The following is a 13,269-nucleotide window of genomic DNA, read 5'->3' as shown; positions in this document are numbered from 1 at the left end:
ACAGGAATCCCAGACGCAGATCCTAGGCCATTTGGGGTGAAACCTCAAAAGTGAACAGCCACTGTGAGGAGAAAGGAGTCTACTCAGAGTGGGATTATAGTGACAGAAACAAGCAGGCTGGGTGTAACAGTCTATTTTACATGAAACGCCACATTGTTTGAATTTGGGCTTGGAGTAACAGGCAAATTTACCAATAAAAAATGCTGTGGTTTGAGAGCTAAAATAGACAATGCATTAAACTCAAGCTTACGCCTACTTATCGCTCGCCTTGCTCCATGCTGACATCAGCCAGAAAATATATTTGTCTGAAGTACTTATGTTGGGGAAATACATATAATTGCTTAATCTCTACGCGGAATACAAAGACTGCTCATATTGAAGATGCAGAGGTGACCATGCAAGCCAAAAATGGGGCTTCCTGTGCAATCTGGGGTTTGTGCCTTTGTTCAGATGTGCTCTTAAGTTCAGCCTGGCTCTATTCCCAACAGTCTGTTATGTACTTTTTTCCATTATGCTTATATGCAGGTTGGAAGCCTGGCTAGTCACTTCCATTACTAAAATCGCTTTTCATTGACTTTTTTAAAACATTCTTTTTTTTTTTTTTCCTTTAGGAAAACTATGAAATAGATTTTAATCAGCATTTTATTTTAATGCAATACTGATTTTTTCCTTTATGTAGTAAATACAGATTTTTTTTCCCCTGCCTCACAGGTGGCTAACGCTGACATACTACTCCCAGACACAGTAGGGAAAACGTTATTTATCTCATCTGCAGTTCCAGGTTTCTGAACGCCTGTCCAGAAAGCTTTTTTATTTGCACGCAGCACAAGCATTTCCGCCCCTCTCCGCTATCTTGAAACCGTGTTTCTAAATGGTTCGAAGTTTTCCAGGGATGCTCCGTTATCCCCCGTCCCCGTCCCTCTCCCGGTAGCCAGCCCTGTAAGGGACCCGTGGCAGGCGGGAGCGGCCGTCAAAACGGGCACGTGCCGCTCTCGTCGCGTAGGGCTTCGTAATGCCGAAAAGCGGGCTTCGGCGCCCGGCCGCGGTGAGGGAGGGCCGGGGGGACGCCGCGGCAGCCTGTGTCCGCTCCTGCCCTCGGCCGTAGCTCCTTGTTCGGTTCCCCTATGGAAGCACCGACCCCTCTCGTTCCTCGCCTGCCTTTGGAGACACGGCCTGGCGGCGCGGAGAGCAGGGGGGCGGGGTGTAGGGGTGTGTCCTGCTCCCTGCCCGGAACACCGGGGTCTGGTCTCTTCTCTTCTCCCGGCCGGCGGAGGCTCACTCAATCACTGACTGGCCCGGGACGGGACGGGGCTGCAGCTCGGCTGCCCTGCAGCCATGATATGGGACAGTTTGCCGCTCCTCTTGCTTCTGGTGGCGCTCGGCAGCCGGGGCCAGTCACCGCCTCCGCCGTCGCCGCAAAGAGGTAGAGGGGAGCGGGGAGCCTGTGCCTCATTCGCCCCGGCCGGGGCTGCGGAGCGCGTTAGTGGGGAAGGCGACTTCGCAACGGGCTCGGGAGCCCATGTGGTGTCGGGAGGGTTGAGGGGGATAGGGACCGAGCGTGACAAGCCCCCAGCCTCTAGACGGGACTCAGCGAGGGAGTCCTGCCGGTACATGGGCCGGGCCGATGAGGGCTTCTGCGGCTCCGGGAACCGACCCCGGGCACTGCTGCCTGCGGGGTGCCTAACGGCGAGCCGGTCTCTGCCTCGCTCTGGTTCCTCTCGTTAACTATCTCTCTTTATGAAGAGACAAAGTCACGGTTCAGAGCAGGGCAGATGAGCTGCATTGTGCCTGAACACGGGGCAGCAGATCATACTTGATTATCGTTTAGGGACGGCTGGACGACATGTCCTGGTCTGGGCAAACGTCACATAATCTTTAAGGGCTGATACGTTTTCAGCCCCTCTCAGTGCTGCGCCCGTCTGTTGGCATCGCTGTGCTTAGAGGAAGCTAGCTAGTAGGCTGTACTGAAACAAATGCGAGCAGCTCTAGCTGTTGTTACTTAAGGTAGCAGCTTGATGCACCGATCCAGCAACAAAGCTTTTTTTTTTTTTTTTCCGTGTTAAAAACGAACCCCAGCTGGAATAGGAACAGAGTTAATTGTATCTTGCACGAGTAGTCAATGTCATACACAGTGTACAGTCTTCAGGTGTGTTGACACTAAGTGGGGTTGGTTTGCTTGCCTTTTTAGTATTGTGTGGAAGGATGAAAAGGGTAATGTGTGGGTATGGGAGAAATAAACTTTATTAGCTGTCATAGGAAATGCTTGAAAGCCCTTCAGCACACAGTACTCCTGGTGCCTACATTTGTTGCTCTTTACATTTTTAGCCTTGCTAAGAAGAATTTAGTAAGAAGACACCATGGGTGTTTTAAAATAAAACTGATTAAAACCACTGGAATAACCGCCTGACCTTGTCACACTATAGACTAAGCACTTTTGGATTAGGAATTTTTAGGGTTTATGCTTGATTTTGGAGAACATGATGCATTGTCATTTCATGAAAAAAATGTCCCAAGCAGCTCAGTCCTTAATACTAATTTTGCTGTGTGAGGGTAAACTACAGTTGAAGTATCTGTGTAGACAAAAACTCATGGAGAATTAGGCTGTGTTTAGATGATGACTTATTGGTAACATTGAAGACTGAGATTTTAAAAGTAGAGCATGTAAGACTTCGTACATCATGCGTTTTCCTCTTGCATTTTTTTTCTTCTGTGAGCTAATTAATTTTTTTTCAGCTAGAAAAATACTGAATTGGCATTTCTTGTAATATTCTCTCTCACGCGCACACGTGTGGAGCCCCTTTTTGAAAATGTACTTTTCTTTACGCAGTTTCTTGGGTATTTTTAACCTCTGCAGTAAAGGGATCTGATCATAATTTTCCTTTTAAATGACCAGTGGGTGTCTTGGCGTGCAAGTGGGTGTCTTGGGCTGCAATTCATCTGCTGCATCACTGGTGTTATGTTATAATCAAGTTCTTGTAATTCAGTGAGGAGCAGTAGGACTTTTAATTAAATATTAATAATGTGATGATGGGACCTTCTAAACCTCACAGTTGAATTCAAGTACTGGCCTGCCAAATTTTTAAGCTGTTTACGGTTTTCTAAGATCTCTTACAGCTGCTAGGAGGTGCTAACACTATGTAGATATCAGTGTGTTGCCCAGCCAAAGTAGTAATGAACTCCTCTCTAATGAAAAAAGTTTGAGAAGTCTGACTTCACTGAAATCTTGGGGGATTTTTAATATGTAACAGACAAGAATGTGACTAGACCCGTGGTTTATACCTTTAGACTTACAACTTGTGTTTTTCCACTTAGTAGTGATTTGGTAATAATCATAACGTAGGCTGGTAAATATTGCTCTCTAATTGTTAGCACCAGTCGGATGTCTGGGGAGAAGATTATGTAACAGAGCTGCAATGCTTGGAAAAACAGTATTTGAGGCATCACAATGAATTCCCATGTTGTTTTTTTAGAACAGAACAGTTTGAGAACATTTTGCACCTCAAAGATGAGAACAGTCTGTAATTCTGTGTTGGTGGGTTTTTGTGTGTGGTGTTTTTAAAGATTTTTTTTTTTTTTTTTTAAGTTGGTAGAAGATTTACAGTCATCAGAAGCCTGGAGTTAATTTTAAGCTCTAGTTTTTATTTTTTTTCAGCTACACATTTGTTCTTTGTTCTTCTGTTGTTTGAACGCTAAGTAGCCATGTAGAATTTCTCATAAAATGGAAGAATCAGAACCAGAAAGGCATGTGCATTTTATAACAATGTTTTTTAAAGATATGCGTAACTTGTGGTTAAAGTAAATTCACTGAAGTGTTATATAATGTTCCTTTTGAATGTTGAACCTTGCTCTGTCCTCTTTCCTGTGGAATTCGAGAGAACTAAAATAATAGTAGTTTAGAAAGGAATAAACCCCTTGTTTTTAGCCTTGAATAATTCAGCCTTTTAGTAAGAGATCTAAGTATCTATCATGGGAGAGAGCTGAAGCTATGTAATCTGTAAAAGGTGAAATGGAAGGGGCAGGACTGAGGAACATACACTGCACAGTAACTTGATCTGTGGTGTCAGCTGCTGGCATCAGTGGAGATAACTCATGAAGGGCAGGTGCTTCTTAGCATCTCACAAATCGGAAGTGTAAGTTGAATCCAAGAGGTGATGTATATAGGATACTTACAAAGTCAAAGTGAAATTTCTCACTTGAAAGAGAGATCAGGATGAGTGTCAGCCTAGTGTTAGCAGAATAGGACTGGTGACAGTTGGACTGGTGGCAGGTTGGTCAGTATTTTTAAATTTGTGTAGGTTTTTTAAATGAGTTTTCAGAGTTTAGTTCAAAACTGTTCTTTCATGTATTATCTCACGGAAATGAGGAGTTATAAGATTCCTTCCTACATACATACATGTGTATATATTGTACACTGTACTCTGAATCAAAGTCAAGGGAGATGGCTAATGAGGCACAATTATGATGTTTCACGTATGAAGATTGAAGAATGTTGTTTGAACTTAGATTCTCTGTTTCTGGAGACAAAAAGCCTGATGCTGTTAATGATGATGTTAATGGAATCTGGTAAAGCAAAAGTAAAGTCTCCTATTTCTTTTCAGGGACCTTTCTGGAGTAAGGTCAGTCTTCAAAAATGACCACCCCAAGCTGTAACCTTGAGATAGAGACCATTTTCATCATGGTTGATGGCATTTAACCTAAACATTCTACTGACTTTATCTGACAAATGGTGCTTGTAATGTTTTAGTTGGTACTGAAAAGAATAATGTTTGTGAATTTGCATCCTACTTTTCTGAGAGAATAAGGCTTAGGTCTTTTCTCTGTTTATCAGCTTGTTGTCACTTAAATAAATTTTTTGAAGCTGTTGTGCAGTATCAGCTAAATTTGAAAATACTGTAGAAAACTTCAGGACAATCACTGAAAATCAGTGGCTTTTGGGGAGAAAGCCTGAGAGCACTTCCTCTTCTGTGAGAGGAAATGTAGAATTTAGCCATTATCTAATCCATTCAGTCTGGTTAGTCAACATCTGTAGGGCTCTGGCTTCAAAAATGTGAAGGAGAATACGAAGGAGAGTTGTGAAGCGCAGGCATAAGTGTCTTACAGTGTGTAAAATTCTCTATATGTTTGTTAAAGCAGGAGGTTTTTAATATAATTTCAGGGTTTTGTAGCAGGTAACAAGCCTTGTTTGCTTAAGGTGAACTAGCTCCAAAATTCTGGGAGATGCTACTCAATAATATGCTGTGATCCCTCATAACTTCTTATTTCAAAGTTGTTGTCCATATTATTTTCTTACAGTTTGTTGTTGTTGTCCATATTATATTCTTACAGTTTAACAACTGATTGAGAAAGTGAAAGCAGAGGGTATTGATGTGTGTTTCACGTTTAGGATGTGATAAAGGAAAACACAGTACTTAAGGGCCAATCTAAGGTATTGCAAATAAGTAGAATTGCTGAGGCTGACTGGAGACATAAATTTGTGTGCTGCTTGTGTGCATGCTTTAACTAGTAATATCCACAGCCAAACTGAATGAGGTAGGTCTTGTGCAAGAATGTGTGCATTTGTCCAAGCAACAAATAGAGCCCCAAAATGCACTTTATGTTTAAACCCTTTATTATTAATTTTTCCTCCTACAGGTTTGTTTTTTAATTTTTTCTTATTAGGCTTGACTAAAGTCAGTGGTTTTTTTTTTTTTTAACCTGTTCTAAAAATCTGCTTTAAATAATACAGCAAAATATCATTTTTAATTAATTCAGGCTGGAGGAAGAAATCCACCCACACATGTTCTAATTTCTTATCCAACTACTTAGACTGACAGTATTTTGGAATAAGAGGCAGCATGAATTCCTGGTGCAGTTTGGGTTGCTTTGGTTTTATGGCTGCCCTTTCTTCCCCCCCTTCCTCCCCCCCCATTTCCCCTTCCATCTCCCCCCCAAGTCTGGATATCCCCTTCCCTCCCCCCACCCCAAGTCTGGATTCCTTGAATTTGTAGGTCAGGAATGATGATAGGACACAAATACACGCAAATGCGAATCAGTATGCGTACCTGATTGTCTCCTTTTCCAATTTCTTTCTTGAATAATTACTGGATGTTTTATTTTTTTTTCCTGAGTGAGAGTTCTGTTTAGACTACCTGAGAGCTCATATGTGTCACACTAACAACTCAGGCCACACTAATAATACAGGCCAAGTCTTGCTTATAGATGGAAAATACAGGCAAATATATTATTTTGCTAAACTTTATATTGACTCCATCTATGTATTTGAAACAGGAAAGGGAATTCCTTGATGTTTGCCAACAAAGCTAGAGCTGGCTCCTGCTGATGACTACCTGTTCCTTACCCTCTTGCAGCAGCTACTGTAGTTGATAGCTGATTCTAATTCCTGCTTTTCCACAGTTTTGGTGTTCTGTTCAGTCTGAAAATGTAGATAAGAGAGGTACTGAAGAAAATGGCAATGAGTTTGGACCACTTCTGTACCATAGATAAGGTAGAGATCAGGCATTTGTTCCCCCCCTCTACCGTATATTAATTAATTTATTTATATTAGGAAAAATGATAAGATTTCCAGAAAAAAATAACTTGAGTTTGTGTGACTTTTGTTCTGAGAAATAAGGAAGATCTGTCAGAATTCTTGCAAAATTCAAAACAAATAGCTGTTACTACCCTCAGTGTTTTTAGCAGTTCAGTTTCCATTGGTTACACCTTAGCATCACAAGGATTTTCTTAGGACTCTGCTCCCTGCCAGATTCTTCTTGCAGACATTGTCTTTGAATTAGACCTTGTAATAACATTAGACTGTAAAGCAGCTGTAGCAGTAATATGCCAGGGAACTCTTGTGAAACCTCAGGAAGAATAATGAACACTGCTGCAGAGTAGATTATCCAAATACCATTACAACACCTCATTCTGTCCCAACTGACATGTGTATCTACTACTGGCATAATTTAAGATGGAATAAAAAAAAAAAATCTAAAAAGTGAATAAAATAGGATTTTAAAATAAATTTATAGCTATATCAAATATTTTAATGGCAGTTGACTGTATCTTATCCTTCTTCACTAACCCCAATGAGTGGGGGCAGTCTTTGAGGTCAGTTAGAAAGCAAAATGCCTCTAAGCATACTGTATATTTCCCACTGCTGCAGGAAAATGGAGCAAAGCTAGAGATCGGCAATCAGGAGCTTAGAGGTGCAAGAAAAAGAAAAGAAAATCAGAAGCACTGCTTTTCTGCACAATTCCAGCGAGGGTTGCTTTTGAATTTAATTTGTTGTGTTTTTTTTTTTTTTCATATACACTAGCTTCAGCAATGAACCCTGAGAGTTTTAGTTGCTACTTTCACTAAGGTTACCTCTAGGTTTTGATGGAAGATGCTGAATATAGCTCCATGTTCTTCTATACTAGATGCTCAACAGCCTATAGTTGTGTTCCACAGAAGTACCTAGGTAATCTGTATTATAGGGAAAAGCATTATATATTAACTTTCCTGGAGTATATCCCACATTGAGAATTCAGAGCTACTGCTATACTTTTGTTGCTGAGAAAGAGGTAGGGAGAAGTGTCCTGATTTAGCAACAATCAGTTGCTACTAGTAGTAGTAGTAGTTCCTAGTAGATGGTGCAGTGCTGTGTTTTGGCCTTAGTCTTAGAATAATGCTGATAACATGCCAATGTTTTAGTTGTTGCTGTTAAAAGTAAATAGCAATATTTGTACATATTATTGTGTTTCTAAATATGCGTGATGAGATACTGGGTGCAATGGGAACTGTTTTGTGTGTTTTTTAAGCCGCAATTGCTGCCATGGTAGGGAATATGAGTAGTCTGGAATTGAAAGCCAGAGGGACCTATGAAGCAAGAAGAAATATACATCTTTCAGAGAATGCAAAATAACATACAAAATATAACACAGAGGGCTTTTGAATTTGGTATTTGAAACCACCAGGAATAGAATGTGTATGTTTGTGCAGATCCTGAATTGCTGATTTGAGTGTGATGCAGTTGCCTATCTAATTTAGTTGTGTGAATTGTGCATGCATTTTTTGTAGTGTCAACAAAAAGATGTTTGCAGAGCATTAGAATCATAGAATCATAGAGTAGTTAGGGTTGGAAAGGACCTTAAGATCATCAAGTTCCAACCCCCCTGCCATGGGCAGGGACACCTCACTCTAAACCATACCACCTAAGGCCTTGTCCAGCCTGGCCTTGAACACTGCCAGGGATGGAGCATTCACAACCTCCCTGGGCAACCTATTCCAGTGCCTCACTACCCTAACAGGAAACAATTTCCTCCTTATATCCAATTTAAACTTCCCCTGTTTAAGTTTGAACCCATTACCCCTTGTCCTATCACTACAGTCCCCAATGAAGAGTCCATCCTCACATACCTATATGCCCCCTTCAGATACTGGAAGGCTTCTATGAGGTCTCCACGCAGCCTTCTCTTCTCCAGGCTGAGCAGCCCCAACTTTCTCAGCCGATCTTCATATGGGAGGTGCTCCAGTCCCCTGATCATCCTTGTGGCTCTCCTCTGGACATGTTCCAACAGTTCCATGTCCTTCTTATGTTGAGGACACCAGAACTGCACACAATACTCCAGGTGAGGTCTCACAAGAGCAGAGTAGAGGGGCAGGATCACCTCCTTCGACCTGCTGGTCATGCTCCTTTTGATGCAGCCCAGGGTACGGTTGGCTTTCTGGATTGCAAGCACACACTAAATCTGGCTCATGTTCATTTTCTCATCTACCAGCACCCCCAAGTCTTTCTTCGCAGGGCTGCTCTGAATCTCTTCTCTGCCCAAACTGTAGCTGTGTCTGGGCACTTCATGTGTTTCATCTTAAGCCATCTTTGACTATACTGAGTTTGTTAATATTACCTGAAAAAAATAAATTCTTGATACCATTTCATCCCTGTGGATAATTTTTTAGTCACTTTTTATGACAACTGGGGAAAAAAAAACCAATTGTGAATGTAAGAACTTTCATACACAGTACTTAGCCTAAACCACAGTTCATTTCTCATTGACTTTTGCTTTTGGTGTAATTGAATAATATTTTCTATTAATCATGCTTTTTTAAAAAAAAAGAACGAGTACAAAGAAAAGGTTTTTTTTTACTGTGGGGAAAGCCCCCACATATTTAATTGAATAATATATTTGAAATACGCACACTGAATTCTTCTCTTACGCATAGTGTCTTTCTACAGCTGGGCACAGCCTTCTAAATTAGCTCCATTGTATGAAGGTTGTGTGTTGTGTGGGTTTAGTGTCTGTTTAAGTGTGCTTATTCCTCCCAGTCACTTTTGGTATTCTTATATAGTAAATATGGCAAATATTTTCTAAATTCAGAGTAGGTGGGAAGCTTTTACATGCTTACCCTGTAATCATTGATTATGCATGCATCTTCAGTTTCCTCCCCCAGCTGCATCTTTGACATGGAGAATAAGGCAGTCACTTGGCAGCAAAATTAATAAATGCTTATATCAACTTTATAGTTTGTTGACTAGAGAGGAAAATGCACCGAGCCTGTTTGCCATATTGGTAGGAGATATTTAAAACTGACTTTGAAGCTCATAGTTTAATGGGTGAAAGAACTTTTGTGGTGTAGAAAAGTGATGGGAAAAACAACAATAATCAGGATCATCATCAAGAGCTTGAGTTAGTTCTTGGGGAAACAAGACACTATCCCAGAAGAATAAAGTGGAATTCAGGTTGTTACAATGGGTCATTTGTCTGTTAATTGAAGATACACCTTATCCTTTTGTCAGTATTGTTACTCTCATTATTTCAGTTCTGTCTGTCCTACTTAGATGATAATACCTAAAGGGATGCAGCTGTGTTCTAATGTATTGGGTCTTCATGATACTAACACATCTGTGGCTGTTTGTGCAGTACTTTGCTCCTACTTAAAATATCTATTTGTCCCAAAAGATCTGTATAAAAGTTATGTGCTTCAGAGGTGGTAATAGGTTCTTATGCAAGTGTTTGTTTTAATGGTCGGCTTCTTGCTTCCACTTGTGTTTCATCTTCAGTCCCACATTATAACTCAAAATAGTAAAATCACATGTATGCCACTAGTAAGAGAGAGATCAGTGCTTGGCTTCGTGTATTACTTTGGATAGAGTAAAACTGTGCTTATAATACTTTGCAGAGTGTTTCCATATTTTTCATTATCTATGCAAAATCTGTTGTGTGGTGGTTTTTGTGTTTTGGTTTTTTTTTTTTGTTGTTGTTGTTTTTGTTTTTTTTTTTTGTAAAAACAGTGCTTGGGGAACATATGGTACTTTTTGAGGGGAAAAGTCTGAGAAAGAAGGTTATTTATATCTCTTCTCAGAATGAAAATTAAAATAGTTAGATATTCTGTGAGATGTCTGCTAATAAACAAAGCTTTTTGCTTCAGGAATTAACCTTTGCTGATATTAAGCCTTGGTTATATATTCCAGGATTTTGTATTCTTTAGGATTCAAGTAGAAGTGCCATATATACAGAAGGTGATGTGATGCTGGATCACATGTATAAAGTAGTTCAAGAGAAAAATACTGGTAATGAGCAAACTAATGAAAGATACAGAGTAATTTCTGATTGTGTTTAGCATTATAGAGGACACAGACAGTAATGCTGTCAGGATTTTGATGCAGAAAGCAGGTACGGAAGGATAGAAACTGGTTTATTAAGTTAGCAACTCTGGGTTTAGGATTTGTTGTTGGCATGAATATGTTTTCATGGAACCAGCTTAGATACAGATTGGTTAAGGCTGATGATTGGTATCAGCTCAGGAGCTCCAGTAAAATAGAAAATCTGAGATTTATGGAAGGATGTAATGAACTAGGTGTGAAAGTGCTGATAAAGTAATGACATTATATAACTGACTGTTGAACAGGTTGTATGAACAGCCTCATTAGAGGGCAAATGGAAGCTGGCAAATGTGATGCTAATAGTTAGGCCTCACATGGTGAACTTGTAACTATAGTTTTAGAAATTAACACAGTTGTAGACATGAAATAGAATAGAATTTGTAAATACACAGATACATATTGATGTGATTGCAAGAGCCAGGGTGTCTTTTGTGTATTATATGGATAAGCTTATGTGTTGGACATATCAATAAGGACTTATAGTATTACTGGGTTTTCAGAAGAGCATTTCAGAATATTCCTGAATATCTTAAGGCCCTGGTATCATGGAGAAAAAAGGAAAGAACTCCATTTATAGAAGAGTTCACAAAGGTTTTGCCAAGGTATATGCCTGGCTGGGATGGAAGAATTAGTCTCAAATTATATTTATAAATATAAACATTAGTTATATTGGAAGCTATTCAGTAATTTCTTGTAATAATAGTAGTGATCTGCAGAGCCTCTTTCCTTCAGTTAATGTGAGAAAATTTGCTTAAATAGGGTGCAGCCAGTTTCTTAAGTCTTGGTTATTAAAAATCCATTATATATACATAACTGTAAGCTGTTGAGAGTCCTCAGGAGCTGCAGGTCTACAAACTATCATTTATAGACCATCATTTTTCATGTAACTCTCTTCAACTCCGTGGAACATGGGATAATTTGTAGGCAATCTGCTTCAAAATTGTGAAATCTGTTGTAGTGCAAATAGATGGTGCTTTTAATCTTCTACCCCATTTCTGTGCATTTGTGAAACAAATGGGTTGCACATTTCTCATACAAGAATCTCTCATTGTCTCACTTCTTCTTCATCATAGCTCTAAATATTCTGTAAATATTTTCATAAGAAGACTTATGCCTGGAAACATGAGGAATCAGCACAGAAAATTCCATTGCATAGGGAATGATTTAGGAAAAATAAGGCTTAAACAGTTTTGACAGAAGTTGTTGCAAACTGCAAACAGTCTCTACTATAATATGCATAATGTGGACTTTAACTACTACCTCTTTTCCTCTGTTAATAGCAGTATTTACCGTGTTGCTGTTCTGACAACAGTTGTTGTTTTGTTTTTGTTTTGTTTGTTTTTTCCAGTAACTGATGCATGGGCTATCAGTTTTGTTTAAAAGAAGCTGAGCAGCTGAGCAGTGTGTGCCTAAAGATTACTTGACAAATCCCCAGGGCCAAATGTGACTGTAGGAGCTTTTATACTGCCCAGGTATAACTTTGAACTTGCTGTGTGAAGGACACTGGTTTAGACTCTTCTTATCCCATAGAACTGAGTTGTTTTAGGAATTAGAGGGAATTTTGGCTTCATGGTATGAAAATAAATATTTACAATTAACTGAAAATCTGTTGATGAATTAATCCATTAATTGATCTAAGTACCTCTGCAATATAACATTTAGTTTCAAAGTGAATCAACATTATTAAGACAATCTAGAATGAGATGAAATTACTCCGCTCAATCTATTTCATAAACTTGAGTAATTATTGACTTTTATGTTAAAAAGCCATTAGATTCTGCACAGCAGACATTTAAATCACTTCTGGAAATAGTTTAAAAATGTAGCATCTGTCCATAGTGTGACAGTTCCCATACAATTATTTTCTAGAAATGAAACAGAACTTGTATATTCCCTGCTAAACCAATTCCACAGAGAGTCCAAGGAAATAATTTTCTCTCATTTGTTATCTGGCTTTCCTTTACGGCTGTTAGGTGAAATATCTGAGTAAAATACCTATTTGTTTGAAGCCCCCTCAGAGTGAAAGTTAGGTTTGTTTGAAGTTACAGTGAAATTCTTACTGCCTTCTTCATGACAGGAATTTAATTCCCAGTGCTTACAAAGGGAGCATACAACCCAGAACATAACATCTTGTTCTGTTTTAATGTTCAGCTGAACATGTGTGTGTAAGCATTTTATTTTTACAATGACTGGAAGAGCAAGAGGAACTAGGGAGTCCCAGAGGTGTCAGAATGAATAGTTAAACAAACGCATTAGCTATAGTTGAAAACTAGGGAGTGAGTGACTATGTAGAACTATTAAAAAGCATTTAGTGCTGCTTCCTGTTTAAATGAGGTTTGTTTCTATCTTTGCATCAGCTCCCTTGACTTTACAGTGGTACCTAAACAGTGAACAAAACCAATTAGCTTTTAAGATAAACTAATTGTGGAAATCAGTTGCTTTCACGGGGAAGGTCTTTAAAATGACTTATGTGGATCCACAGTAATCCCTTCTGTTAGGAATTAAACTTTTCTGTGTCCAAGCTGAGATGTTTTCGCTGTATCAGCCAGGCTGAAGAAACAGCTGCTCTACATGTGTGAGGATCCAAATATTGACTGTCATGTCATCAGATGGTACTTCTAGAATTCCACTCTTCTGTTTCATGAACT

At 39.5% G+C, this 13,269-nt stretch overlaps 1 protein-coding gene across 7 annotated transcripts in view; it reads left to right on the top strand.

The window, feature by feature from the left end:
• Positions 1 to 1,251: 1,251 nt before the first annotated feature.
• LAMA2 (laminin subunit alpha 2) overlaps positions 1,252 to 13,269 on the top strand; it is a 361,801-nt gene continuing 349,783 nt past the window's right edge. For 5 of the 7 annotated variants that reach the window (XM_061378283.1, XM_061378279.1, XM_061378277.1 and 2 more), the window contains exon 1: positions 1,257 to 1,423. In XM_061378283.1, the coding sequence (XP_061234267.1) occupies positions 1,336 to 1,423 (88 nt within the window). In that variant the 5' untranslated portion in view covers positions 1,257 to 1,335. Of the gene's footprint in view, positions 1,424 to 13,269 lie in introns of all 7 variants that reach the window. The other 2 variants (XM_061378280.1, XM_061378281.1) reach the window with 2 other exon arrangements.

This window comes from Neopsephotus bourkii, unplaced genomic scaffold (genome assembly GCF_033783945.1).
Source record: "Neopsephotus bourkii isolate Nb327-2 ecotype Australia unplaced genomic scaffold, CSIRO-AGI_Nbou_v1 NB_1765, whole genome shotgun sequence".
NCBI lineage: Eukaryota > Metazoa > Chordata > Aves > Psittaciformes > Psittacidae > Neopsephotus > Neopsephotus bourkii.
Note: the sequence above shows the minus strand (reverse complement) of the source record. Positions and strands in the feature narration are given on the sequence as shown.